General features: G+C 40.3%; 1 protein-coding gene across 2 annotated transcripts in view; it reads right to left on the bottom strand.

Moving 5' to 3' along the window:
- The window catches only part of TMEM114 (transmembrane protein 114), a 49,206-nt gene extending 22,229 nt beyond the window's left edge, over positions 1 to 26,977 (bottom strand). For both annotated transcript variants that reach the window (XM_036737406.1, XM_036737407.1), the window contains exons 1-2: positions 26,743 to 26,977; positions 25,919 to 25,999 (exon numbers count right to left, since the gene is read on the bottom strand). In XM_036737406.1, the coding sequence (XP_036593301.1) occupies positions 25,919 to 25,999; positions 26,743 to 26,977 (316 nt within the window). The remainder of the gene's footprint in view (positions 1 to 25,918; positions 26,000 to 26,742) is intronic.
- Positions 26,978 to 27,330: the final 353 nt, after the last annotated feature.

Genomic DNA, 27,330 nt, shown 5'->3' with positions numbered 1-27,330 from the left:
TTCATATAATTCTGATAACAGTCCATGAGAGAGGAAAGGGAGGGATTATTTCTCTCATTTAAAGATGAGGAAATTGAGGTCATCTTAAGAAAACTTGGCATCAGAGTGCTTTGGAAGCATAATGTTTAATATCAGGAATGCTAAATATTATGTTACTTAAAACTTGTCCTAATATTTCAAGGCCATAAGCTTTTTGTTGAACACTGAAAAACCTCTTTTAGACCATGGCCTCAGTGGAGTCCACCACCGCCTGTCACATTCCAGTTTTACCGTCTCTTAAGGGAATAAAAATACCTTCCCTACTTATCTGAGTGGAATGCTAAGAAAATCAAATGAAATACTCTTTGTGAAGGTGCCTTGAAAAATATTAAGTATTCCACAAATGAAAGAGATAGTATCAACATAACAGTCTCAGTGTAGATACCTTCTCAATATTCACAAGCCAGGAAACATCTCAGAAGACGAAAAACCCTTATTCAAGTTACTGAAAGGAATTCAGGTTTGAGTTCTGGGTGTGTCCTTTAAGGAATTAATGAAAAGAACTCCCTCGGAGGGGATTCTGCATCATTAGGGAAATGGATATGAAAATGTCTAGTTCTCCAAAGTCTCTGAATTAGGGATTCCGAAAGCTTTTTCCTATAGAGTAGACATTTGTCACTTCACTGAGGCTTTGACATCATTGAAGAGGTGAATGGTAGAAGAGAGCAGTAGCTAATTTGGTGGGAAGTAAGAAAAGCGGGAGACAAGTATCAGTTGTATTTCACTTTCATTCATGAAGCCTGGAAAAACATGGAAGACAGGCTGATATACAGAATAGCATGTGGATAGCACCCATTCTGAAGATCTGTCAGGAATGGCTTAAAAATCACAGAGTCAGAGCCAGGTTTGGTGACAGATGGCTATAATCCCTGCTATTGCAGGATTCTGAGGCTGGTGGATCTCTTGAGTTCAGGGATTCTGACCTACAGTCAGTCAGGCAATCAATAAACATTTATTAAGCACCAACTGAGGCGCTGACCTAAGCACTGGAGATACAAAAAGAGGCAAGTGGCAATCCCTGTCCTCAAGGAACTGACTGTCTAATAAGGGAGACATCAAGCAAATAAATATACACAAACAAGCTAATAGAGGATAAATAGGAGATAATTAAGAAGGGAAGCACTAGAATTGAGAGGGATTGGGAAAGGTTTACTACAGAAGATGGGATTTTAATTGTGACTTAAAGGAAGCAAGGAAGTCTGTAGGTGGAGATGAGGAAGGAGAGAATTCTAAGTATGAGAGACAAAAAAAATGCTAATAACCAAGAGATGGAAGATCTTGTTTGTGGAGCAGCAAGGAGGTCAGTGTCACTGGGTCGAAGAATACATGGTGGGGGGTAAGGTCTAAGAAGACTGGAAAGGGGAGAGGAGGCTATATTATGAGGGGCTTTGAAGGCCAAGCAGAGAGTTTTCAATTCTAAAGGCAATCAGGAGCCACTGGAGTTTATTTGGTGGGGGCACACAGTCAGACCTGTGCTTTAGGAAGATCGCTTTTGTGGCTAAATGGAGGATAGATTGGAGTGGAGACAAACTGGAGGCAGGCAGACCTATCAGCAGGCTATTGCAATAATCTATGCATGAGGTGATAAAGGCCTGCACCAGAATAGTGATAGTTTCAGAGCAGAGAAGGGGACATATTTGAGAGATGTTGCAAAGGGAAAGTTGACAGACTTTAGCAACAGATTAGATGTAGGGGTATCAGAGACAGTGAAGAATTCAGGATGACACCCTAGGTGGTAAGTGTAAGGAACTGAGAGGATGGTGTTGCCTTCAATAGAAATAGGGAAGTGAAAGGGGATGGGGATTTGGGAGGAAAGATAATGAAATTCAATTTTGGACATGTTGCGTTTAAGGTGTTGTAACAGTAATGCTACTAGCAGCTACTGTGGCTGTGCAAGGCCAATAACACCAATGCAGAGGAGGGCTGCTAGTGCAGGTTCTTTGATCTGCTTTTCTAAGGAAAGAAACTTTAAGGGGCTTACAATCTCACTTTAATTAAACATACATATATCATTCACTTGGTTCAGGGGAAAAGGTCAGCACCCTGAACTTCAGAGCAAATACAAACAGAAATTACAAGCAGAGAAAATATAAACAGATCAACAGACAGGTTTCTGTCTCACCATGGTAATACATACATAGTTACCAGAGAGAGAAACACCAACATCTGGCTTTTCAAAGCTGGGGGGTGGGGCTCCTTGATGGCTACCCAGAGTCTCCACACCAATATTCTTCCAATGAGTGTGCCCCAAAGCCAAATGCCAACCTTAGAGCATAAATATACCCTGTTTAGGGCCCTGGGGCTTAGTGCCTACTTAGCAAAAGGGTGTAGGCCTGAGGCTTAGCACCTGCTTAGCAAAAGGGTATGGGAAAGATCTCTAATCACTAGCACCACATCATATATATTGTTTCCAATCAATGACTCTTGATTCAAACAAAGGCAAGACTCAAAGGCACTTGATTGCCTTAGTGCTGAGAAGCACTCCAAAACAAAAGACAACAAAAAGGTCCAACCCTGATTGTCATTACAGGTGTCTATTGGACATCCAGTTCAAGATGTCTGAAACATTGTTGGAAATGAAAGCTTTGAGGTCAGAAGAGAGATTAAGGTAGGATAGGTAGATTTAAGAATCACTGGCATAGAGATGGCATTTAAGTCCATGGTGGCTAGTGAGGTCACCAAGTGAAGTTGTGTAGAGGGAGAAAAAAAGAGTGTACAGGACAGAACCCTGTGGAACACTTACAATTAGAGGGCATGATCTGGATGAGGATCCAGAAAAGGAGACTGAGAAGGAACAGTCAGATAGATAGGAGGAGACCCAGAAAAAAGTGGTTTCTCAAAAACCTCAAGAGAAGAAAGTGTTAAGGAAGAAAGGCTGATCAACAGTGTCAAAGGCTATAGAAAAGTTGAGATGAATGATTCAGAAAAGGCCATTGGATTTGGCCTTTATAACTTTGGAGACAGCAGTTTCAGTGGAATGGTGAAGTTAGAAGCCAACTGTAAGAGGATAAGAAGAAAATTACAGGAGAGAAAGGGGGGGCAGGGTCACCTATTATAGACCAAGGAGGAATGAAAAGGTTTGGAAGAACTACAGTACAGAGTGAGATGGTGAGTTGATAAGGGAAGAATAGTAGGTTTGCTTAGCAACAATGAGGACCCAGTTGAGGCTGTGTGACATAAATCTGTAGTGAATTCAACAAGAATGTTTGCATTCAGCAGCACATGTGTAAGAACACAGGCAGAGGATAGCAGTGGTGATCCAAGACTGAGACTTGGCAGGATATAAGCAGCAATATGGTAAGGGATCTAAGGACTCAAAAGAAGGGGACATTGTAGAATTGAAAAGGTTCATCAAAGGGCAAAGATGAGGAAAAGATGAAAGAGTATCAAGTATGGGGGAGATGGTCTGAGACATCGAGATATTGGAGGACATAGTATGGATGAAGAGTAGGCTTTGGTAAGAGAAAGTATAGGAAAAGCCAACATATTATGGTCATATAAGGAGATTTGGGGATTCTTGAACATGGAGGTAGTACATTTGTGGTTGATGGCAAGATCAAGGGTACGACCATCTTTGTGTGTGGCTGAACTAGGGTGGAGAAGTAGATCATGAGAAAATGAGTGGGCTGAGGAACTGAGTGGTTAGGGGTGTTTCAGAGGGAGTATATACATGTGTATGTGTGTGTATATGTATATATGTATGTGTATATGTATATATATGTGCATGTGTGTGTATGTGTGTGTGTATGTTGAAGTCCCCAAGTATAAGCAAAGATATTGGAAAAGAGAGAAAAATTGTGATCCATGTAGCAAACTCAGAGGAAGAAGGGGAATGCTCCTGAAGACAACAGCTATCAGGATTTTGATTGGGTGGTAGATATTAATTGAAAATTCAAAGGAAGGGAAGTGACCTAGAGGTCTATAGACAACAGCTACCAGTATTTTAATTGGATGGTAAATATGAATTTATTAACTGCAAAGATGAAGAGGTTACTGAGTGGTAGTGCCAGTGAGAGCATTTGGACATGGCAATGAGAAACAAGGACTACCCCAATTCCCCCTTCCCTCCCACTGAGCTGAAGGAAATGAGTGAAGAGTGCAGCCAGTATGGGCGGCCAGAGAGTCTGTGTCATCAGGGGAACGCAGGTTTCAATGATAGCTAGAAGATAAAAGGAAGCCATTTTATCTCAACTGGGCACAAGGTAGGAGGGCTAAAGTCAATTGGGTATCCACACTAAGCCTGGCACCAATATGGTGAATACCCAGAAGAAGGACCTCTGAGTTGTCTAAGAAGAGTCAACCCAATCCAGGAGAGAAAAACAAAGCAGGTTAAAGCTTCCATGCTGATAAACAGTAGGGTCAGCCTAGTGGGTGGCCACTGCACTTCTAGTTTAGGTAAGAAAGGGAGACTCAGTCTAAAAGAACAAAAAAATTAGAGTCACAGAATTTAAGAGTTGGCAGGGAAGTTTCCAACTAGTCCAAAGAAGCTGCCATCTAGTCTAAAACGTACACAAAAGGAATTCCCACTTTAACAAACTTGGCAAGTCATCATCTAACCACAGCTTGAAGACCTTCAGGGAAGAGGAAGAGCCCTTCACCTTACAGGCCATTCTACTCTGGACAGCTCCAATGGTAAGGGACTGTTTTCTGATATCAAGCTTTAATCTGTCTCTTTGCAACTCTACCTCTTGCTTCAGATTCTCCTCACTGCAGCCAAACAGACAGAAAATGACAATAGTTATAGCATTTCTATAACACTTTAAGGGTTGCAACATGCTCCGCATTCATCATCTCACGTAGTTAGTAAGTGACTGAAGGAAGATTTGAATTTAGGTCTTCTTGACTCCATGTTCAGCACTCTATTCATGCCGCCACAAAGAACAAGCTTAACCTCTCTTCTACATGACAGCCCTTCAAATACTTAAAGAGAGTTATAATCACACTTCTCTTACCACCCCATCACCCCAGTCTTTTCTCCTCTAAGTTACTTAAGGTCTTTCCTCATGCTGCTTGTCCTCCCCTTGGAACATTCTCCAGCTTGTCAATACCATTCTTAAAGTGTGGTGCCAAGAACTAAACACAACCCTCTTGATGCGGTCAACCCATAAAGGAGACAGTAGTGTACAGTGGAAAGACAGTATAGTGCAGTAGAACAAGTCCTGGCATCAGAATTAGCATACCTGGGTTATAGCACAACCTCTGACACTTACTAAATATGTGACCTTGGAAAGTTACTGCTATCCCCTGGGCTTTAGTTCCCTTATCTTCAAAAACAAAAGAAAACTTTGAACTAAATGACTTCTAAGATTTCTTCCAGTTCTAAAATTCAATCGGTCTCAGCTTCCCCTTCTGTAAAATGGAAATAAAAGCATTTTCACTAAGTACCTCACAGGTTCCTTCTGAAGAAGACATTTTAGAAATCTTAAAATGCCCTATAGATGTGAAGCATTATTATGATGATCCTAAACTGCTGGTTGGGAACATCTGCCTTGAAGGGCAGAGACCAACCATAAGAGTACAACTACTATGGTTTTTGTTAGGAAGAGAGAGAAGAAAACTTTTCTGAACCAAAGGGCATTATGGCAGGTGGTACTGAGAAACCCTGGATACCTAGATTTGTAAGCCACATGGCATTCAACTCCAAATTACAGGCTGAGAAAATAAAATCATTTCTCATTTAGAAATTAATTAGGTTTCCTGGTGTCGGCTAAGCCCTGGTTGACTTTGTGTATTTTTTTCCAGACACATTGCAAGCTGACTGACTGTGCATGTTCAATTAAATGTCTGGGTAAGAGCAGGCTCCCTGTGGAATAGTTGTAAAAGCTCCAGTTGGAAAAAAAAGGTTAGGGTTTTTTTCTTTTTATTCTCAGATTTTCAGGACCAGGCTTTTGGAATACGAATATTGATTCTTAATTCTGTTCCCTTTTGAAATTAATTCATCCTTTACAAGGCTACAGAATGTGCTAATGTTTCAGACAAGGCTCATCCTTTGGAACTCTGAGTTTGGTGAAGTGCTAAATATTTAGATCCTAGATCCTGGCCCCACTGGACAGAATTGCTAACCATCCTCTCTTACACGTCAGACATGGAAAATGGACTGCCTGGTATAATCATCCCTCACAATTGTACAGTGCTTCAGAAATCTCAAAAGCCTTTTACATGCATTATCTAAACCAGCAGAGAGTTTTCAAGCACAATTTTGTTATGGTTATGTTAGAAGGATTGAATGAATGCTTTTATCTCCCTAGAAAATTAAAAGTGGGATCACCCACCCTTGAAGAGAGAGGTTGAGAACAATGTAGTAAAAAGAAGATGGACCCTGAGACCTGGCTTCTGATTCCAGATCTTTTCCTAGCTAGTGCCTAGCACAGTGCTTTCTGCATAGTAGGTGCTTAAAATATATGTATGTATGTGTATATACATAAAATCGTATATATATAATCATATATAAAAATGTAATAATATATATAAAGTCTCCTGAACTGTGTGATTATGCGGTCATAGATTTGGAGCAAAAAGAACTCTGGAACTCTTCTAGTCCAATTGACTTCTTTGCACAGATGACACGTTTGGGGTAGTTATATGGCACAATGGATACAATACTAGACTTGGAGTCTGGAAAGCCTGAGTCTCAAATCCTGCCTCAGACATTTATTAGCTATGTGGCCCTGGACAAGTCATTTAACTTCTCTCACCCTCTCAGTTTCCTCAACTGTAAAACGGAGCTAGTAATAGCACCCACCTCCTGGGACTGTTGTGAGGATTAAATGAGATAATATTTGTAAAGCACTTTGCAAATGTAGCAGTGCTATATAGATGCTAGCTATTATTACAGAAGGCAAGAGAAGAAAAATTACTTAAGTTCATATAGATAGAAAATGACGTCAGGATTAGAACTCAAGTCACAGTGATCCATCTTTTCAATGCACCACACAGTCTTGGGCAAGAGAAAGCATACGTAGCAGAATGTACCTCAGGGAGCATGCCTGGGAGTTGTTCAGAGGCACATGGTGCCTGAGATTGCTTAGATAGGTCTATTCATTCAGACACACACACACACACACACACACACACACACACACACACACACACACACAAGACTGGGTATAACCTCCTTATACATAAATCATGAGGTGCTTTTCTCCTTGAAGAACCCAAGATCCATGTGTGTCTTCTAAAAGAAAACAAATTTCCAGTCTTTTACCTTCATCTCAGCAATACCTTTCAAGAATGTTTATTGAAGGAAAGGGATGAATAAAAAAAGAAAAAAAAACTCAGAAAGATATAACAGGCTACTGCTGAGAGGAAATGTGTTTATATGTCTATCCCTTTATTGAATATGTTCAAAGAGTCTTTCAAAGTGAAAATCTGACTTCCATAATCTCTGCAAGGTCAGCGAGACCTAAGGTTATTAGCTGAATAATGCTCATGTTTGTACAGAGAGCTCTAACGTATGCATATGAAGACTGAGCTAGGCAAAGAAGGACTATCCAGAATCTCCTAAGGATGAAAAATGTCCCCCTTTCCCACTTAAAAGTTCTTTGGTCTGATTCTGGAATTTCTAGAGAAAGCTCACTGTGTCTTAGATTAAGGGACAGTGTACAGGGATGGATTCAGTGGTGGGATTCAGCGTGTTTGCACCAGTTGGGTAGAACCCATACCTGATTTTAGGTTTTTAGGTTGATTTCCACAAACTGGTTGTGGGGGTGTGGGGCGGGAGCAGGACCTGTGCCCACCATGTCCGCAGTCAGAGGCAAGGGCAGAGCCTCAGCTGTTAATTCATTTGGATCCCACCACTGGGTGGATTTGTTTTTAATATTCTGTTGCCAATGCAAGAGCTAGAAGATCATTGAGTCTAATCTCCTCATTTTACAGATGAAAAATTAAGTCTCAGAGAGGCTCTTGGGGTTGGGGTAGCTAGGTGGAATAGTGGGTAGAGCACTAGACTTGGAGTCAGGAAGAACTGAGTTCAAATCCCACCTCAGGCACTTACTGGCTGTATGACCTTGGACAATCATTTAGCCTCTCTCCCCCTCAGTCTCCTCGTCTGTAAATGGCCGTAATAATCGCATCTACCTCCTGGGACTGTGGTAAGGATTGAACAAGATGACATTTTTATACCACTTTACAGACATTACAATGCTATATAAATGCTGGCTGCCACTGTCATTATTATGGAAGTCAAGAAAGGAAAAATTATTTACCCAAGGTCATATGGGCAAAACTGGGATTAGAACTCAGGTACTCTGACTCCTGCCTCAGATACTTACTAGCCGTAGGACCCTGGAGATTCACGTAACCTCTCTCACCCTCAGTTTCCACATCTGTAAAATGAAATAATAATAGCCCCTACCCCATGTTGTGAGGTGATACTGTGCTTTGCAAATCTAAAAGTGCTATATAAATGCTGGACTACCTAGGAGTTCCCTCCCAACCAGAAGATGGCGATTTCATTTCTCTTGCAAGGCTTCCCTTCCCTTCTCTGAATTCACCCCCCCAAAAAAATGCCAGTGGGAGAAAAGGAACAGAAGCACCAAGAGATATGGTTTGCCTCCTGCGTACCCGTTTCCACTCCCCTTCCCAGTATGGCTCTAAGCCCTATACACCCACTAGAAACAAAGCTGCCCTCACTAGGAACTGCCTTCCCTCCAGTTCCCTGACCCCCAGCATACACAGTGTTGACATGAAATGATTACACAAAATATCATTCACCCCCATGGGACAACCATGTCCTGGCAGACTTGACTTCTACAAGGAATAGCCCATTTCCAGATGTTGGGGCTCATGGTCCATCCCAATTTCCTTTGGTTTTATTTTGGGGCAATCATTCAAACAAGTACACTTCAGCTTGCATATATAATACCATCTGTTTCAGTTATGCCTCCTGTAATGCGCTGAATTAAATGATACCCCAAGTGGCCTGACAGAGTTAATATACCTCCCAAAATGCCTCACTCATTCCCACTTGTAGCTTGTAGCTTTCACACTAGAACAGAAATAATAGCTTATATTCAGATAGTGCTTTTCACTTTTGATCCTTGAAAGCTCCCTATAAGGTAAGCATTATAAATATTATTATCCACTCAGGAAACTGAGTCTCAAAGAGGTTAAGTGATTTGCCCAAGGTTACATGCAAATAAAACAAAAATCTGTGGTTTCCTGAGTATGTTGAACTGGAAATCCCTCTACTATACATACAGAAACTGGTCAGTAACTTACTAGATAAGTAATAGGGAGATACCTAAGGAATAAAAGTGAAATGACCTACCCAAGATCACTCAGCTAATAAGTGTCAAAGGTGGGATATGAACCCAGGCCTTCCTGACTTCCAGTCAGCCTTCTATCCTCTGCCTCCATGCTACCTGTGTGTCCAAGATTATACAACTAATAAGCTATAGAGCCCAAGTCTTCTTGGGTCACCCAGTGACCTCTCCATTATACCACAGGAGTATTTGAATGATGGAAGACAGCAAAAAAATAAGTATTATGAATCCATTTTCACAGAAAAAAGACCTGAGACTACACATTTACATCAGGTAAGCTAATCTCAGTGTTCCCAGAACATGTCATCCATTCTTCAAAGCCTAGTTTATTCATCTTTCTCCACAAAGTCTTCCCTGACTCCTCCAGGCCACACACATATAGTATAGATATTCCCATAACAATCTCCATTTCTGGCTCCTGATCATATACCAAAACAAATCTTTTAACATTAACATTCATCCTGTGATTCTACATGGTTTCAAATCATAAATTGTCAATCTGAGAAGCATTAAAGCTGAGAGAGGAAGGGTAATGGAGAGGTACAAGGTGGGACTGTGTGGGCTGTGACATATTACTAAGGAAAAAAAATCACAGAAAAGGCAGTATAAAAGATGTCATCAGAGAGCTATAGGACAAACATCAGAAGTAAGTCGGTCACGTAGTGAGAATAAGAAACAACCAATGGTCAGTGTTCCTACTCTAGTAGAACCCACATAATGTCAAGAGAACTAGAGAATGGCCTCTAGGATAATGAGTGGACCCCTGTGGAGAATTTATGGGAGGAAACAGAAAAGAGATATATGAGATGAAAATTCAAGGATAGGTTTCAATCTGCACCATTGAAGGATTTACCAGAGACGTGCTGGTAAATATTTAACAACTAATTTTCCAGGAAAAAAGTTGTGTGCACAGACATACTTTTAGGTTTGACCTACATGGTTAACTCTTTCTTTATCACTTTCTTAAATGTGAACAATCAAGGAAACAAAAAAATCAAGCCCTGATTTGAAGTGGCCACAGATTTCTGAGGTGTAAATATTCACACTGGAAATTTTAACAATGAACTTGAAAGCCAGCTGGCTCCTGCACACATCTGGGGAGTACACACCATAAGATCAAAGATCTATTGAGGTATCAAAATATGAATGATACACTGGTTTGCACTGTTAATCATTTAATATGTCTATGGCCTTCTGGACAAGGATTGTTTATATAGGCACACCCTAAAACTTCCCCTAATGTTATTTCACAATAAATTTATTAACCCATTATAGGAAGACCATGATTTTGTTGCTGACAGGAATGTAAAACAAAAGCATGTATAGTTGAAGTCACCAGATCTGATGGTTCCAACTAGCCCTACTAGATTTCTATGGCAACCAGGGGCAAAGGGGAGAGGGTGGGTGGGGTGAAAAATCCCTTGTCACCTCCACTCAACACAACCCTTTTGAAATTTTACTAATATGGAGTCTCTGAGATATTTTGAAGGCTAAAATCTAACAACCAGGAATATGACAAGAACTGGGAGAAATTTTCTAAGATCAAGTCGTATAGAGTATTTGAGCATGTAATCTAATTCCAACATGAAAAAAAAGCAATGTTAAAAACAAACTAAAATTCTTAAAGATTTTTCTGTCTAGTTGGATTTGTTTGGCTGGCAAGGATGTGTATCACAAAAGAGCTAAAGATAGACCCTATAGTATAAAGCTAAGGAGGTGATGAGTTCTTTCCTTTTATGGAAAAGCAAAAAAAAAAAATGCAGATGGTAAGAGAAAGATATTCACAAGTCCAGCAACAGGGAAGTAAAGTTCAGCAGTGCACCAGCAGAGACAAGTGCATCAGAGAGAATGATGAACCTGAGGACTTCCATCTGAGAAGAAAAAGAAGTTCACCCTGATGATATCACTGGAGGACACTTATGACTTTGCAGCATCAGAAGAATAATTGTCCTGAGCATGCCTTCTGTACAAATGTGCCCCCTTGATACTTTTTCTCTGTGTATGATCCCTGCCCTACAGATAATATGGTCCCTTAGGAGAATATACTCCTAAATGTAGAAAAGAACTCTTTCTTCTTATTTGGTTAGCTAAACTGTTTAATTAAATTTGTTCTGCTTTGAAATCATGTGTCCTCTGATTGGCTAGCAAAAGAAACATATCAACGGAGGCTCACAATCTATGTTTTTGAGTTGAGTCTGACTGACCCATATCCACAATGTTCCCCAAGACTAGGGTAGCATTCAGGGGAGCTTACATGTGAGGAGGACCAAAAGTGCTAAATCATTATAATTAAATCCTCCCAAAACTGTTCTATAATAATTTTATATCATTATTGACAATAATAATCATAATTTATCTTGGCTAATCTCTTATTTATAGTACTCCTTCTATGAAATTTACTGTCCCCTATAATATCATTTTCACAGAGCTAACTATATTATACAGTACATGAGACTGTACATTTTTTTCATTTTTGACGACTAGCACAGTACTAAGCATGAAACAGGGCATGAGGGGCAGAGCTAAGATAGCAAAGAAAAGGCAGGGAATTGCCTGAGTTTTCCTGAATTCCCCTCCAAACAACTTTAAATAATGCCTCAAAATGCCTGGAGGCATAATCCACAAAAGAATGAAGTGAAACAATTTTCCAGCCCATGACAGCTTAAAAGTTCAGGACTAAGGGTCTGTCAGACAGGTAAGAATGGAGCACAGTTCAGCAGCAGGCCTTGGGGGCAACTGAATCAGCTATGGTAGTGGCTTCTGGAGCTCTCAGTTCACAGACAGTAAGGGGGTCAGACAACTGGTCAGAAGGAGATTACAAGGGTCCCTTTGATGGCACAGGGTGCAAGGTTCTGTTGCATTACCCATATGCAATTGTCACAGTCCCAGGAAAAGGAGGAGCACTAGTATACCAGAGCTTGCAACCATAGGGGAGTGGGGACCCTGGTCACAGTATGAGGACAGAAAAGAGTGCTTGCAGTCACTCACAGACCAGAGCATAGACGAAGAGAGTAGTAAACACAGCTCTCCTTAGATACAACCTTGGAAGAACTAAAAACTTACAGACCCCCAGAACTAGCTCTGAAAACAGCTATTCAGAAAACCTAAAGCTTAGGACAGTGCCCCCTCCACCTCAGGAACAGAACTCAATTTTAACACAAAGTTAAAAGTAAAGAAATAGGCTAGAAAAATGAGCAAACAGCAAAAAAAGAAAGTGACCACACAAAGTTACTATGGTAACTGGGAAGATCAAAGCACAAACTCAAAAGAAGACAATAAAGTCAAAACTGGTACAGGCAAAGCCTCAAAGAAAAATGTGCATGGTCTCAGTCTCAAAAAAAATTCCTGGAAGAACTCAAAAAGGATTTTAAAAATCAAATAAGCAAAGTGGAAGAAAAATTTGGAAAAGAAATAAGCATGGTACAAGAAAATCATGAAAAAAACAGCTTGGTAAAGGAAATTACAAAAAAAAAAATTACTGATAACACCTTAAAAACAGAATAGGCCAAATAGTAAACGAGGCACAAAAATCCAATGAAGAGACCACCTTAAAAAGTAGAACTCATAGCCATATGGAAAGAGATGTACCCAGCAAAACTGAGTATAATCCTTCTGGAGGGAAAAATAGATATTTAATGAAATAGATTTTCAAGCATTCCTGATGAAAAAAACTGAATAGAAAATTTGACATTCAAATACAAGACTGAAGAGAAGCATTAAAAGTTAAACAGGAAAGAAAAATCATAAGGGTTTCAATAAGGTTAAACTGTTTACATTGATACATGTAACTTCTAAGAACCTTATCGTTATTATAGCAGTTAGAAGGAGTATATATAGACAGAGCATGGATGTGAGTTGAATATGATGGGATATATTTAAGAAATAAAATTAAGAGGTGAAAAAGAATAATGCACTGGGAGAAAGGAAAAGGGAGAGATAGAATGGGGTAAATTATTTCACATAAAAGGTTTGCAAAAGAGTTTTTACAGTGGATGGGGAAGATAGAGGGTCTAGTTGGAGGGGAATTGGTTAAAAGAGGGGATAATATACACACTCAATTGAGTACAGAAATCTATCTTACCCTACAGAAAAATAGGAGGGGAAGGTGATAAGAGAAGGTGAGGGGGGAACTGATAAAAGTAAGGGTGAATTGGGGGAGGCAATAGTCAGAAGCAAAACTCTTTTGAGGATGGACAGTGTGAAAGGAGAGAGAGAGTAGGATAAACAGGGGGAAAAGAAATATACTGTAATCTTAACTGTGAAAAAATTTACAGCAAGTTTCTCTGATAAAGACCTCATTTCTCAAATATATAGAAAACTGAGTTATATTTATAAAAATTAGAGCCATTTCTCAATTGATAAATGGTCAAAGGATGTGAACAGGCAGTTTTCAGATAAAAGAATCAGAGGTATCTATACTCATAGGAAAAATGCTCTAAATCACTGATTAGAGAAATGCAAATTAAAACAACTCTGAGGTACCACCTCACACCTATCAAATTGGTTAAAATGACAGAAAATTATAAATATTGGGGGGAATGTAGGAAAATGGGAAACTAATGCACTGTTGATGGAGTTATGAACAGACTCAACCATTCTGGAGAATAATTTGGAACTATGCCCAAAGGGTCATAAAAGTGTATATACCCTTTGATCCAGCAATACTGCTACTGGGTCTGTATCCCAAAGAGATTTTCAAAAAAGGACTTATATGTACAAAAATGTTTACAGCAGCTCTTTTTATGGTGGCAAAGAACTGGAAATTAAGGAGATGCCCATCAATTGGGGAACAAATTGTGGCATATGATTGTGATGGAATATTATTGTACTAAAAGAAATGATGAGCAGAATGATGACCAGAAAAACCTGGAAAGACTTACCTGAATTGATGCAAAGTGAGATGAGCATAACCAGGAGAACATTGTACATAGTAACAGCAATGTTGGTATGCTGATCAACTGTGAATTACATAATTATTCTAAGCAATACAATGATACAAGACAATTCCAAAGGACTTATGAGGAAAAATGCTATCCATCTCCAGAGAAAGAACTGATAGAGTCTAAACACAGATCAAAGCACACTTTTTAAAATTTTTCTTTATTTTTCTTGTTTGTTTTTTTGTTCTGTTTTCTACCACAACATGATTAATATGGAAATATGTTTTACATGATTGCACATATATAACCTACATCAAATTGCTTGCCTTCTTAAGGGGGAAGGGAGAAAAAGAGGGAGAAAATTTGGAACTCAAAATTTTTAAAATGAATGTAAAAAATCGTTTTTACATGTAATTGGAATAATGAAATAAAATATTAAATTTTAAAAAGAACAAGACAGCTAAGTGGCACAGCAGATAGAGTGCCAGGCCTAGAGTCAGGGAAGCTCATCTTTCTGAGTTCAAATCCAAACTCAGACACTTGCCTTGAGCAAGTTACTTAACCCTATTTGCCTCAGTTTCCTCATCTGTAAAATGAGCTAAAGAAGGAAATGGCAAACCACTCTAGTATCTTTGCCAAGAAAACCCCAAATGGGGTCATGAAGAGTTGGACACAACTGAAATGACTGAACAACAAGAAGAAACACAAAACAGACAAGCATTAAAAAACTGAATGAATTGTCAACGGTGAATCTTTAAGTCCACTGAAGAACTGGTCTCCCACTGCCTTCAGTGAGGAGACACACCCTGAATAATGTCAGAGGACACAGAGTTATAGCTCTAATTTTTAGGTTAAAGACAGAGACAATGTGAGATAGTGGCAAAACATCAGTCTCAGCTCAGGAGGTCTGGATGTTGGACCTAGATATTCTCCTCACTAGCCACCATGACTCTTGACAAATAATTTATTATGAACCCCAGTTTTCTGAGAAAGGTGATAGAAAGTTGAGGACTAGCTCCAACTCAGCCACTGACTTAAAGTCTCTTAAGGCAAATCACGCATTCATGATCTGCAAAGTAGTGATAGTAACCACCACCCCTATATACATCTAAGTGGTGTAATGGATAGAGTACTGGGTTGGGAAAATGAGTTCAAATCCAGCCTCAAACACTTACTAGCTGTGTCACTCGAGGCAACTTACTTAATCTCTCTCACCCTCAGTTTTCCCATCTGTAAAACAGGGATAACAATGACACCTGCCTAGCAGGGTTATTGGTTAGGATAAAACAAGCTAATATTTTTAAGTTGCTTTGCAAATCTTAGAGCAATATATCAATGCTAGCTATAATCATTGTTTGCAATTATTATCATTATTTTTAGAATCAAATTAAACAATTTCTCTCCAAATGTTTTTTGCAACTATCAAGCACTATGTAAATGTCAGGCATTCCTGTTCTGATTATTATTGTCATCATTAGGCTATTCTGTCTGTCTATGCACAAAGCTACTCTAGCTACGTAGGATCTCGTTAGAGACAGGAAAGCTGCCCTAAACAATGCCAGTTATCATTTTCAGGATAGCTCCAATGTCTCTAGCCGCAAATAAGAGCCCAATTACTAGGTTCAGCTCCTCTCACAAAAGTGAGAGGCTAGCCTTTTATTCTTCCCCAATCTCTGAAGCATGGCCCCATACTGACCCAGAACCACAACTCACTTTCTAACACCAATCCCCTAGCACATGAAAGCTTCTTAGACTGTCCCCAACCATTACTTCAACAGAGGCAAAGAAAATGATACCTCAAACTATCCCAAGAGCTAAAATCCCCTCTGCCTGGTTTACAGAAAGGTAAAGAAACTGGCCTACAGAGCCTGAAGTCACGGGAAAACATCAAGCATTGTTTTTCAGATGCTGTATTTTGCATTACTTCCAGAGAAAAGATGAATAGAGAGAGGACATATTCCCTCTCCACCAGGTAACCTACTTCTTGTACATATATGGTATTTAGACTGCCTCCTGAGCTCTGAGAGCCTGTAAATGCAATTACATATCCAAATCCCATTTTCACTCATGGCAAGTACCACACTACCATTTAAGAATCCCTTTTGAGGCTATTTGGGAGATGTATTTTTTTTATTTTCTGAATCAAAGCAAACTATCTAATCATAGTTTCTGTCATTGCTAGGACAGTAAACAGTAGAACTATGAAGCAGTAAGACTCTTTCTTTTGAGGTACACCCAAAGTCAGTTTCTTTTCTTACAGCTATACCTCCTCAAGACATGAGTTCTAGCCCCACCCATCTCTGGTGCTAACTTGCTGTGAGAGCTTGGACAAATCGCCCGGCAACAACAGAGTTTCAGAGCTGAAAGGGACTTTAGAATCCTTGCTCCATTATTTTCTACTTCTGTGGTATTATGTAAGTCACATCACTTTTCTGAGCCTCAATTTTCTCATCTCTAAAATAAAGGGGTGGGAATGGATGATCTCTGAGGTCCTTTCCAACACAAATTTTAGAATCTCACATTTCTATTAAATTATCTAGTTGAAGTCATTTATTTAATAAGTTAGGAAACTGAGGTTCAGAGAGTGACTTGGTGAAGGTCACAGAGCTGCTTAGTGGCAGAGCTAGGTCTTGCAGGGGTGGAGAACCTGCAGCCTTGAGGCCACATGTGGCCCTCTAGGTCCTCAAGTGCAGCCTTTTGACTGAATCCAAATTTCACAGACCAAATCCTTTTAACAGAAGGATTTGTTCTATAAAACTTAGATTCAGTCAAAAGACCACACCCAAGGACATAGAAGGCCACAGGTTCCCTCCCCCCTCATCCTCCACTAGAGCCTAGTTCTCTGTTCTTTGTAAAATGATTTTTTTCAACTCCATCACACTACCTCCCCTGAGTAAAACCTATTGTCTTATCGGTCAAATCTATTGCCTATTACAAATAGCCCAAATGAACAAATTTTATCCTTTCTTGCCCTTCCCCATCCCCACCTGAAAAAGTTGTAAGTTTTTCTAGATGAAGTTTGTAAAGTGCCTGTTTGCAAACTGGCAACTCCTCATCAGTGAACTGTAACACAAAGACTCAATGACTTCATTCACTCACTGTCATCTCTCTCCAAGGCAAGAACAAAACTGAAGTTTGATCTCTATTTGATGTTGCTTCACTTTACTCTCCTCAAAAAAAGCAGGAATAATAAGACGGGCCCTGCCTATCTCGAAAGGTTGTTGAGAGGATCAAATATGAAAACGGATGTTACAAGAATTAAGTATTATTAAATGTAAAGCATTTTTAAAAATTTTCTGGACTGGTGATTTCTCTGTTGTAGAGAGAGCTCCCTTGTAAAGAAACTCCCTCCGTCACTGCTGATTTGCAACTGTTCTGCAACTTATAGTCTTGCTTGGGGCACTGAAAGGTTAAGTGATTGGTTGAAGGTGAGTCAAAGGCAGGATTTGAACCCAGGTCTTTACCCACACTGCAGTTTCTTTTTTTTCTTTCCTAGATTTTGTTGTTGCTCAGTCATTTCAGTCACGTCCGACTCTGTGATCGTATTTGAAGTTTTTGTGGCAAAGGAACTAGAGTGGTTTGCCGTTTCCTTCTCCAGATCACTTTATAGATGAGGAAACTGAGGCAAACAGGGTTAAGTGACTTGCCCAGGGTCACATAACTAGTAAGTGTCTGAGGCCAGATTTAAGGTCAGAGATATGAGTCTTTCTAAGTCCAGGCCCTGCACTCTTCCACTCTATCCACTGTACCAAACTATTCCATACCACTATGATTATCATCTAGAATTCAGAAGTTCTTAACTTTGGGCCCAGAAACTTGATTTAAAAAAAACATATTTTAAAAGTATTTCAATATAATTGGTTTCCTTTGTAATATTATATATTTTATTTTAAGCATTTCAAAGTATCACTCTGTGAAGGACTTCATAGGCTGACTCACCATGACATTAAAAAGGTTAAAAATCCCTGGTCTGGATATAAATCTAATTCTCAAGGCTACACAGAAGTGTGGGTTTGCAAATACCTTGTTGTTCAGTCATGTCCAACTCTTCATGACTCCAAGGACCATAGAACACCAAGTCCTTCTATCTTCCACTATCTCTTGAAGTCTGTCCAAGTTCATATGTGTTGCTTCCATGACACTATTTATCCATCTCATCCTCTGCCATCCCCTCTTCCTTTTGCCTTCAATTTCCAATATCAGGGTCTTTTCCAGTGATCCTTGTTTAATCATTATGTGGCCAAAATATTTAAGCTTCAGCTTCACTATTTGACCATCCAGTGAATAGTCTGAATTAATTTCTTTAAGAATTGACTGATTTGATCTCCTTGTTGTCCAAGGGACTCTCAAAAATCTTCTCTAGCACTACAATTTGAAAGCATTGATTCTGCAGTGCTCAGCTTTCCTTATAGTCCAAATCTCATGGCCATACATTGCTACTAGAAAAATTATAGCTTTGGCTATACAGACCTTTATCAGTAAGGTGATGTCTTTGTTTTTTAGTATCCTGTCCAGATTTGCCATAGTTTTCCTTCCAAGGAACAAGCATCTTTTAATATCTTGGCTGCATTGCCATCTGAAATAATCTTTGAGCCCAAAAAGATAAAATCTGACACTGCTTCCATTTCTTCTCCTTCTATTTCCCAGGAAGTGATGGAACCGTTACTAAGATCTTAGTTTTTATATGTATTAAGCTTCAAACCAGCCTTTAGACTCTCCTCTTTCACCCTCATCAAGACGCTTCTTAATTCCTCTCCCCTTGCAAGCATATTTGGAAGGAAAAGTGTATGGGATTCAAAAAGAAAAACTAACATAAAGGGGTAACCTGTGACAAGAACAGACCTTGTCTAGGTCATAATTTTGGCCAGAGCTAGACCATTTCTTAGGGGCAAATGCAGTCACTAATCATTAGTGATTTGGAGACATAAAAAAGAAAGAGTCATAGGATCATAAATTTGGAGCCGGAAGGGACCTTAGAAGAGATTACTTAATATAATCCCCTCCATATTATTTTACTGGTAAAGAAATGAGGGCCCAGAGAGGTCAAGTCACTCACCAAAAAAGTCCCACCAAAAGGTAACTAAAGTAGGATGAGAATCAGTTCCTCTGACTCAAAATCCAACATGCTTTCCACTACATCATGTGGTCTCTCTGGTTTTCACTACATCCCCTACAATGCTGCTATGAATGCATAGAATAGACAATCTGTTGTTGGGATTTAAAACACTGAGTAGGTTCTGCCTCACCAGGAGTGGATATACATTCACAGCTACGTGGATGCCTTCCCAAATGTTTCCCTGAAGTCTATGTGTTTTATATTTACTTTGCAAATACTTAATAATAGCTGCCATTTATATAGCATCTTAAGGATTGCAAAGAGCTTTATGTATTTTGTTTCATATGATCTTCACAACAACCCTAAGAGGGAGGGGCTTTTATTATTATCCCCATTTTGCTGATGAGGAAACTGAGGCCAAGAGGTTAAGTGACTTGCCAGTGGTCACACAACCAATAAATGTCTGAGGTAGAATTCAAACTCAGGTCATCCTGATGCCAAATCCAGGACTATGTGTTCTGAGCCACCTAGCTAGGTGCCTACTGACGTACGTATTTATGTGTATGCTTGTGTGTGTGTGTGTGTGTGCGCGCGCGCGCGTGTGTGTATGTATAATTTTCCAAAAAAAAATGTAAATTCCTTGAGGGCAGAGACTACTTCATTTTTGTCTTTGCATCACCACAGCCTAGTAAGGTATCTGGAACAAAGTAGGTGCTTAATAAACGTTTGTCCATTTATTATTCGATTGACTACTGACTCCATTGTACAGAGAGACTAAAAATCTTTCTTGTTAATAATAATAGTTAACTGGCATTTTTATAGGATGTTCCAAAAGTCTTAGTGCTATTTCAAGCTTACAAGTTTGGGGACACCCTCCATAGCGCTTAAAAGTTTACAAATCGTTTCACACGTTACCACAGGGGTCTGAGATTCTGCCTCTCAGTGTAGCACCTCAAAGTTTCATTCTCATATCCCAAACCAATTGGATGAGCATTTAATGAACTCTTCCTTCCCAGCCAGCAGTAATTCCATCTTCTATTCCAGCTATCTCAAGTGCTCAGGGCTCATTTGAAAGATGATAAAAAGACAAATACTAAGTCTAGGTAGTCATTTGCCTAAACAGAAGCTGCTTCTTAAACCTAGACAAAAAACTTTACTTCTCTCTTCGGCCCTCATTTAAATAAAGGTCGTACCATGAATACCTTCTCCATTCATCAAACCAATGTTCCTATTGAGTACCATTTACGGAGCTGCTTTAATAAAATTAGAGTATTAAAATAGATTATGGGTTATGATAAGGCCTAACAGCACTCACTATTTGCCATCTCATCTCAGTAGATTGCTTGTCACTGATGAATTCTCTGAAGCAAAAAGAAGCATTGTTCATGGAGCTTCCTCCTTCCCACAATGACTTCAGAAGGCTGAAAAGCGATGGGAACTTCTGGTGATGCCTTTTCATCTCTTTTCTGACTTCTTTAGCTTCATGGAAAAGGGTGGGGTCTGAAAATATTCCTAGTATCCAAGAGAGATAACTGAAATAGTGAAGGAGTTTAAGTCAAATTTTATAACTTTTGGAAAATGAGATTTGGGAAGAAGCTTTCTCTGAGATGACTTACTAAGGAGAATGGGTTTGAAGAGACACTCTGCTCCTACCCTCAGATAAGTCATAAATTTTCATCTGATCTTAAAGCAACCTCTTGACCGAGCATCATTATTTTTCAAAAGCACAGAACAGTGAGTGAAATTTCAGTATAATTTCCTTTCTACAGAAATGTTGACCCTCAGTCCTGACTTTGATTCTTCAATGAAGAAGTCAAGAGAGCATAATGAATTGATAAGCCTCTATTGACCAGGTAAAAGCCTGAGCAGTGTCCTGCATTTAATTCAGGACACAGCTGTTCCCTCCCATCACCCTGGAACAGTGGAAAAGCAAAGATTACCTTCTCTACACCAGATCTCACTGAACTGCAGAGGACATCCCCTACCAATCAATCAGTAAACATTTGTTAAGTATCAGGCACTTCATCCTGCCTCAGGATACTAGGAGAACATTAGGAGTTCTCAGAAATGTTGTCAGATGCCTTCAGTGAGTGCAAAACAAACATCAAAGTCAGCTACTGCACTGATGGCAAATTGTTTTAACTTGAAAAGGCTACAAGCCAAGACCAAAGGGGAGGGAGAGTTAGTGCATGATGGTTTGTTTGAGGATGATTGTGCACTCAATGTGCCCACTGAAGCTGAGATACAACAAAGTATGGATCGATTCTGTGCTGTGTGTGCTAATTTTGGCCTAACAACACCAAGAAAACAGAGGTTCTCCACTAGCCAGCACCACATCATCCACATGTGGAACCAACAGTTACAACAAATAGAGGAATTTTGAATGCTGTGGGTAAGCTCACTTACCTTGGCAGTGTACTTTCCAGGTATTTACACATTTATATGAGGTTTATAACTCATTGCCAGAGCTAGCTCAGCATTTGGGAGACTCCAAAGAAAAGTGTGGGAGAGAAGAGGCATTAGACTGCCTACCAAACTGAAGCTCTACAGAGCCATTGTGCTGACCTCATTGTTGTATGCCTATGAAACCTGGACAGTCTACCAGCGCCATGCCAGAAAACTGAACCACTTCCATTTGAATTGTCTTAGGAAGATTCTGAAGATTACCTGGCAAGATAAAGTACCAGACACCGAGGTCCTTTTTCCAGCTGAACTGCCAAGCACTCAAATTCTACTGCAGAGAGCACAACTCTGATGGTCTGGACATGTTCAAATGCCAAATGTTTATTAGCCTAAAAGACCATTTTATAGAACTCACACAAGGCAAACACTCACACAGAGGTCAGAAGAAGCAATACAAGACATTCTCAAGGTCTCTCTGAAGAACTTAGATATCGGTTGTGAGATGTGGGAGGCGTTGGCACAGGACCACACAGTATGGCATGCCTGCCTGTGCTGTATGAGCAAAGCAGAATTGCAGCAGCTCGAAAGAAACATGAGATGCACAAATGTAGAAACATCTCCACTCCAAATATTCAAATGGACTATGGTAGAGCTTTCCAAGCTCATATTGGTCTGATCAGTCACAATTGAACACACTGTACCTTGACCCCAATATAGTGATGGCATTTTGATCTTTTTCAAAAACAGAGGACAACAACCAACTAGGAGAACATATCTTCTGCTTTAATTCAATTCAACAATATTTGCTGTGCCTACTCTATACCAGGCAGAGACGGTATGGCATAGAGAATAAAAAGCTGGCCTAAGGATCAGGAAGACAAGTTCAGGTCCTGCCTCTGATATCACCCTTGCTGTGTGAACCTGGATAAGTAATACAGTTTCTCAGTATCCCCAAGCACAGTGTTGATTTGCATTGGTAGAAGAAGTTTCCCCATCAGGAGCTTCTTATACCAGTAAAATCAATGTTAGTCCCATCTCATTAGAATGGAAGTTTCTTGTGAGTAGAAATTGTTTCTTTGTCTTTGTCTCTCTGATGCCTAGTACCTAGTAGGCACTTGAACTCTAGGAGACTGAAGAAGCACAAAGCTAATATAATAGCTTACAATTCAATAGATAGCATAAAGCTCAAAAATATGGTAATTTTGCTTCCCTGACTAAACTGTAAGTTTTTCAAAGGCAGGAGCTATGTCTTATCACTCAAAATAGCTAACATAATACCAGAGACAAAGTAGGCACTCAACAATTATTTGTACTGAACTACAAATGTTGCCAGGACTCCTAGCCAAGACAAGAAAAAACAAGATTAGAAAAACCTAGACACTATATTTCAAGAAATCACAAATGAAAACTGCCCAGATCTATTAAAATTCAGAAGGCACAGTGAAAATAGAAATAATCTGATGTTCATTTCCTGATACTACTAAAGTAAATGTTGTAGCCAAAATACAGTTTCCACATCAAAGAAAAAAAATACATCAAACATACAGAAACAAACAGTTCAAGTTCCAAGAAACCACAGTCAAGATCACACAAGACCTGGAAGCATCTATCAAAAACAAGAGCAGATCTTGGAATACAATGTTACAAAAAAAAACCAAACTATATAGATTTGCAACCAACAATAACATCCTGCAAAGCTCAGTTTATTTGGGGCTGAGGGAAGACAGGAAATGGACCTTTAGTGGATTATAGGACTTTCAATACAGACTCTCTGGTCTGTATAAAGACCTGAGTAAGAACTTTAAAATACAAACACAAGAGTTCAACAAAATTTAGAAAGGCAAATAAATTTGAACAACTGGAAGGGGCTATATGATGATGCAGTGCTAACATTCTAATAATTACTTTCTGATGAGAAACAAGTGTCATTTTAGAAACTTAATTTTTTCAAGGATTTTTGAGGGAGTTAAACAAGAAAAACAGAGAACTTGTGGGGTGAATTCTTCCTGTACTGATGACTTAAGAGAACAAGGAGCAAAAGGAAAGCATTAAGATAAAGTAGAGGAAGAAGGGGGTAAAGCTTGCTATTTCTCATAACTGGAATAAGAAAAGTATACAAACATGAAGAAACGTACGAGGAGAGGAGACATTAAATGTACTTCACTCATATGAAATGGAAAAAGGAGGATTGAACATACACATACAAAATTTGATATAGAAATACATCAAACTCAATAGGGAAATAAGAGGGATGGGAAGGTATAAAGAAAGAAGATATTATCAGAGAGGGAATAGTCACGAGCAAAACAAACTTCTTAATCATTAAAGGGAGACTATAAGGGAGGGAATCAAAGAACTAGAATTAAGGGGGTATCCATCGGTTGGGGAATGGCTGAACAAACTCTGGTATACGGATGTAATGGAATATGATTGCACAATGGAGAATGATGAAAGAGACAAATGCAGAGAATGGTATGTAGTATGAATAAATACAGAATGAAATGAGCAAAAAGGAAGAAAGCAATTTAAACAAGGATAATATAGTGAAGGGGGAAAAAACTTTGAAAGACTCAAGAACATTATCAGTGCAATGACCAACCAGTGCAAGGACCTATAATGAAACATTTTACCCACCTCCTGACAGAGATAGTGGACTCATGGTGCAAAAGAGACACACATTTTTTGCACATGGTCACTGTGAGGATTTGTGTTGCTTCACAATGCTTTTTTTGTTATAAGAGGTATTTTTTTTCTCACAGTATTTAAAGAGGGGAGAAAGGATTAGTGACACTGATGTCCAAAAAAGAGGACCATTGAAACATTTTTAAATGCACAAAAGGAAACAGAAGGAAGTTCAGAAGGAAGCACAGATAAGGAGGACAGTTTTAAAAGTGATGTGTGCAATTTCTAATATATTTTTAAAGCAATATGAAATGGATATTCATGGTATCATAGACAATCCTTTTTGTGTTTCACTGTATATATGGAAATGCTCCTTGGACAAGGGGCAAGCTATAAAAGTTTAAAATTTTAAAAAAATGTCCCCAGGCTCTGGGACTGAACCCATGTACTGTCATTCTGAAGGGAGCTAACAGTCTCTTCCCTTTCTATTATATACAATCATTTCTTCTCCACTCTACCCCCAAGCAGATTAGTTGTCTCTCCTATCCACGGAGAACACCACACTTATTCTATGCCCTAGACATCAGTTATTCTGTGACTAAAAGCCTGCAGTGGCCTGGGTGGAAAAAAAAAAACCCTCAGTGCCTCAGTTTCCCCTTTTGTAAAATAATATGTTCATAGAATGGTGAGGAGAATTATCCACAGCCCCACACTATGGGCAATAAATCAACATAAATTAAAGAAGAAAAGCAACATGGTAGTAGTACAAAGCACCCCAGACTGGTAGGACAAGTCTAGGGCAGCTAGGTAGTGCAGTAGACATAACACCAGACCTAGATCAGGAAGACCTGAGTTCAAATCTAGCCTCAGACACTTACTACCATGTGACCTAGGGCAAGTCACTTTACCTCTGTTTGCCTCAGTTTTCTCATCTGTAAAATGTAGATAATAATAGCATCTATCTCCCAGGGTTGTTTTGAGGGTTAAATGGGATGATAATGGTAAAGTATCTACCACATAGTAAGCACTATATAAATGTTAGCTATTATTATTATTAAATATTAGTGAATAAAACTGAGTTCTATCATTTCTCTCTGTAACTAGTTGTGTAACCATGAGCAAGTTCATTTCCTTATGAAGGGCTTAGCCTAAGACATCTCTCTGAGGCCCTTTTCAGCTCTAAAAGTCTGTGAATTTCTAGTGTGGATTCCATGGCACATTTAGTAGACAGATTATTTTTCTTTGATGGTACAAACTTCCTCCTCCAGGACTGGCAGACAGATTTGAGCCCGGGCATTACTTAGTCTCCTCTCGCACTTAGTCTCCCATCCATCCCCAGTATTTCATTTCCATTTTATCTAGATGGGAGAAGAGGTGTGAGGGACAGTTTGTATTATAACACTTTCAATGGAGCAAACACATGATTTATGGAAACTCTGACTCATATTTTAAGGGACCCTCTCCCTCCCTCCCACCCCAAGGCTAGGATCTATTCCCCACTACACACACAAACCTCCTTATAGGTTAGTGGTAGCTGGAGAAGGCCCTAAGGTGCTTGTATCTCTAGCTTGAAAATGTTCCACACACCCACCGACCGTTCAAGATACCTGTAGAATTTCCCATTCGCACCGCAATCCCTAGAGTAAGATACTCACTGAGAAGCTGTCTGTCTGAGTCGGAGACTGTCACGTTCTCCTGCCAGAAGGGATTCATCAGGGGTGTGCACTTGCTTTGGACTATTGATGGAGGGAAGGTAGAAAGAATGTAAGCAACATGAGAAGTCAAACTGTTCAGTGGTAAGTGCACGTGCAAACTAGGAGTTCCAACCCACAAATTAGGGCACTGGGCGGGGAGGGGAAGCGGGGCGGGGTGGGGGGAGGAATCTCCAATTGTACTCATTTATATATACACACACACACACACACACACACACGTGCTCTTCACCAAAAAGTTCCCTTAAATCAAGACAGTGAGTGTAGGATTTTCGTGGCTAGGACTCCCTCTTCCCTAAACGCTTACTTATCCCATCAATAGCCCCCGGTGCTTTTCATCCCCCAACCTACTCTCATCTGCCAATTCCCCTTAGAAGTTCTCCGTTGGCTCTGTGGGGTGAGATGTTTGAGCTAACAGCCCTAGGACTTTTTAGCCCCAAAACTAGAGCCCTGGGGAAAACCTGAGTGTCTGGCTAGAGGACTGAGCAGAACGAAGACCGAGGTAGACCCCCAGCAGGGGAAAAAATGAGGAAGGTCTGAAAAGCTTAGCCTGGGATAGGGCCCAGTTGGGCTGGATCGCAGAGGTGGTTTTGCAGGAGAATGCTAGGGACCCGCAGGAGAGATGGGGAGATTTGAAGAGCTGTCTCAGGAGGACGGGGAAAGTGGAAGCGGAGCAGGCACCTGGTTGTGTCTGGATTCCCCAAACTTGTTACACACACACACACACACACACACACACACACACACACCACACACGGACCCCTTACCCCGGCAGGTCCTCCAGAGCCCAGAGTGAGAGCTGAGCGGCTCCAACTGGCTCTCGTTGAAGCCTCCGGCGTTGCCACTATCCCGGGCCCCGCCCGCCCCCGGGCCGCGCTGTTCCAGTCGGGCAGTGTCGATGATGTACCAAAAGTCTGTGCCGATGGCAGCTGCCAGGAGGACAAAGCTGAGCGCCCCTGACAGCGCCGCAGCCCCGGCTAGGGCACCCAGGCGCACCCGCATCCCGCACTGGACCCCAGTCCACCTTCTGGTTCCCTGGCCAGACGGTACTAGAAAGCTGGAGAGGTAGCAGTAGGAATCGGAGCGGGAGCAAAAGCCACCCTCACCCGGGGGAGCCTCAGCCCGGTGCGAAATAACCCCTGCACTCTTCCAGGTGTCTTTGCTCTCCACCCTCACTGCCTCCTTCCTCCACCCTCTCACTCTTAGCCCCACCCCACCCTCCACACCCGTTCTCCGCCCCTTCTCCTCTTAAGCTCTCTCTGTTTCTTTACTTCTCTGGAAGGCCCTGGATAAAGCTCCTATCTCCTCTATCCCATCCACCCTACAGCTCCTCTCTCCAGTCTGCCTGCCTCCTC

The sequence above is a fragment of the Trichosurus vulpecula genome, chromosome 9 (genome assembly GCF_011100635.1).
Source record: "Trichosurus vulpecula isolate mTriVul1 chromosome 9, mTriVul1.pri, whole genome shotgun sequence".
Classification (NCBI taxonomy): domain Eukaryota; kingdom Metazoa; phylum Chordata; class Mammalia; order Diprotodontia; family Phalangeridae; genus Trichosurus; species Trichosurus vulpecula.
This window is presented reverse-complemented; position numbering and strand designations above follow the sequence as displayed.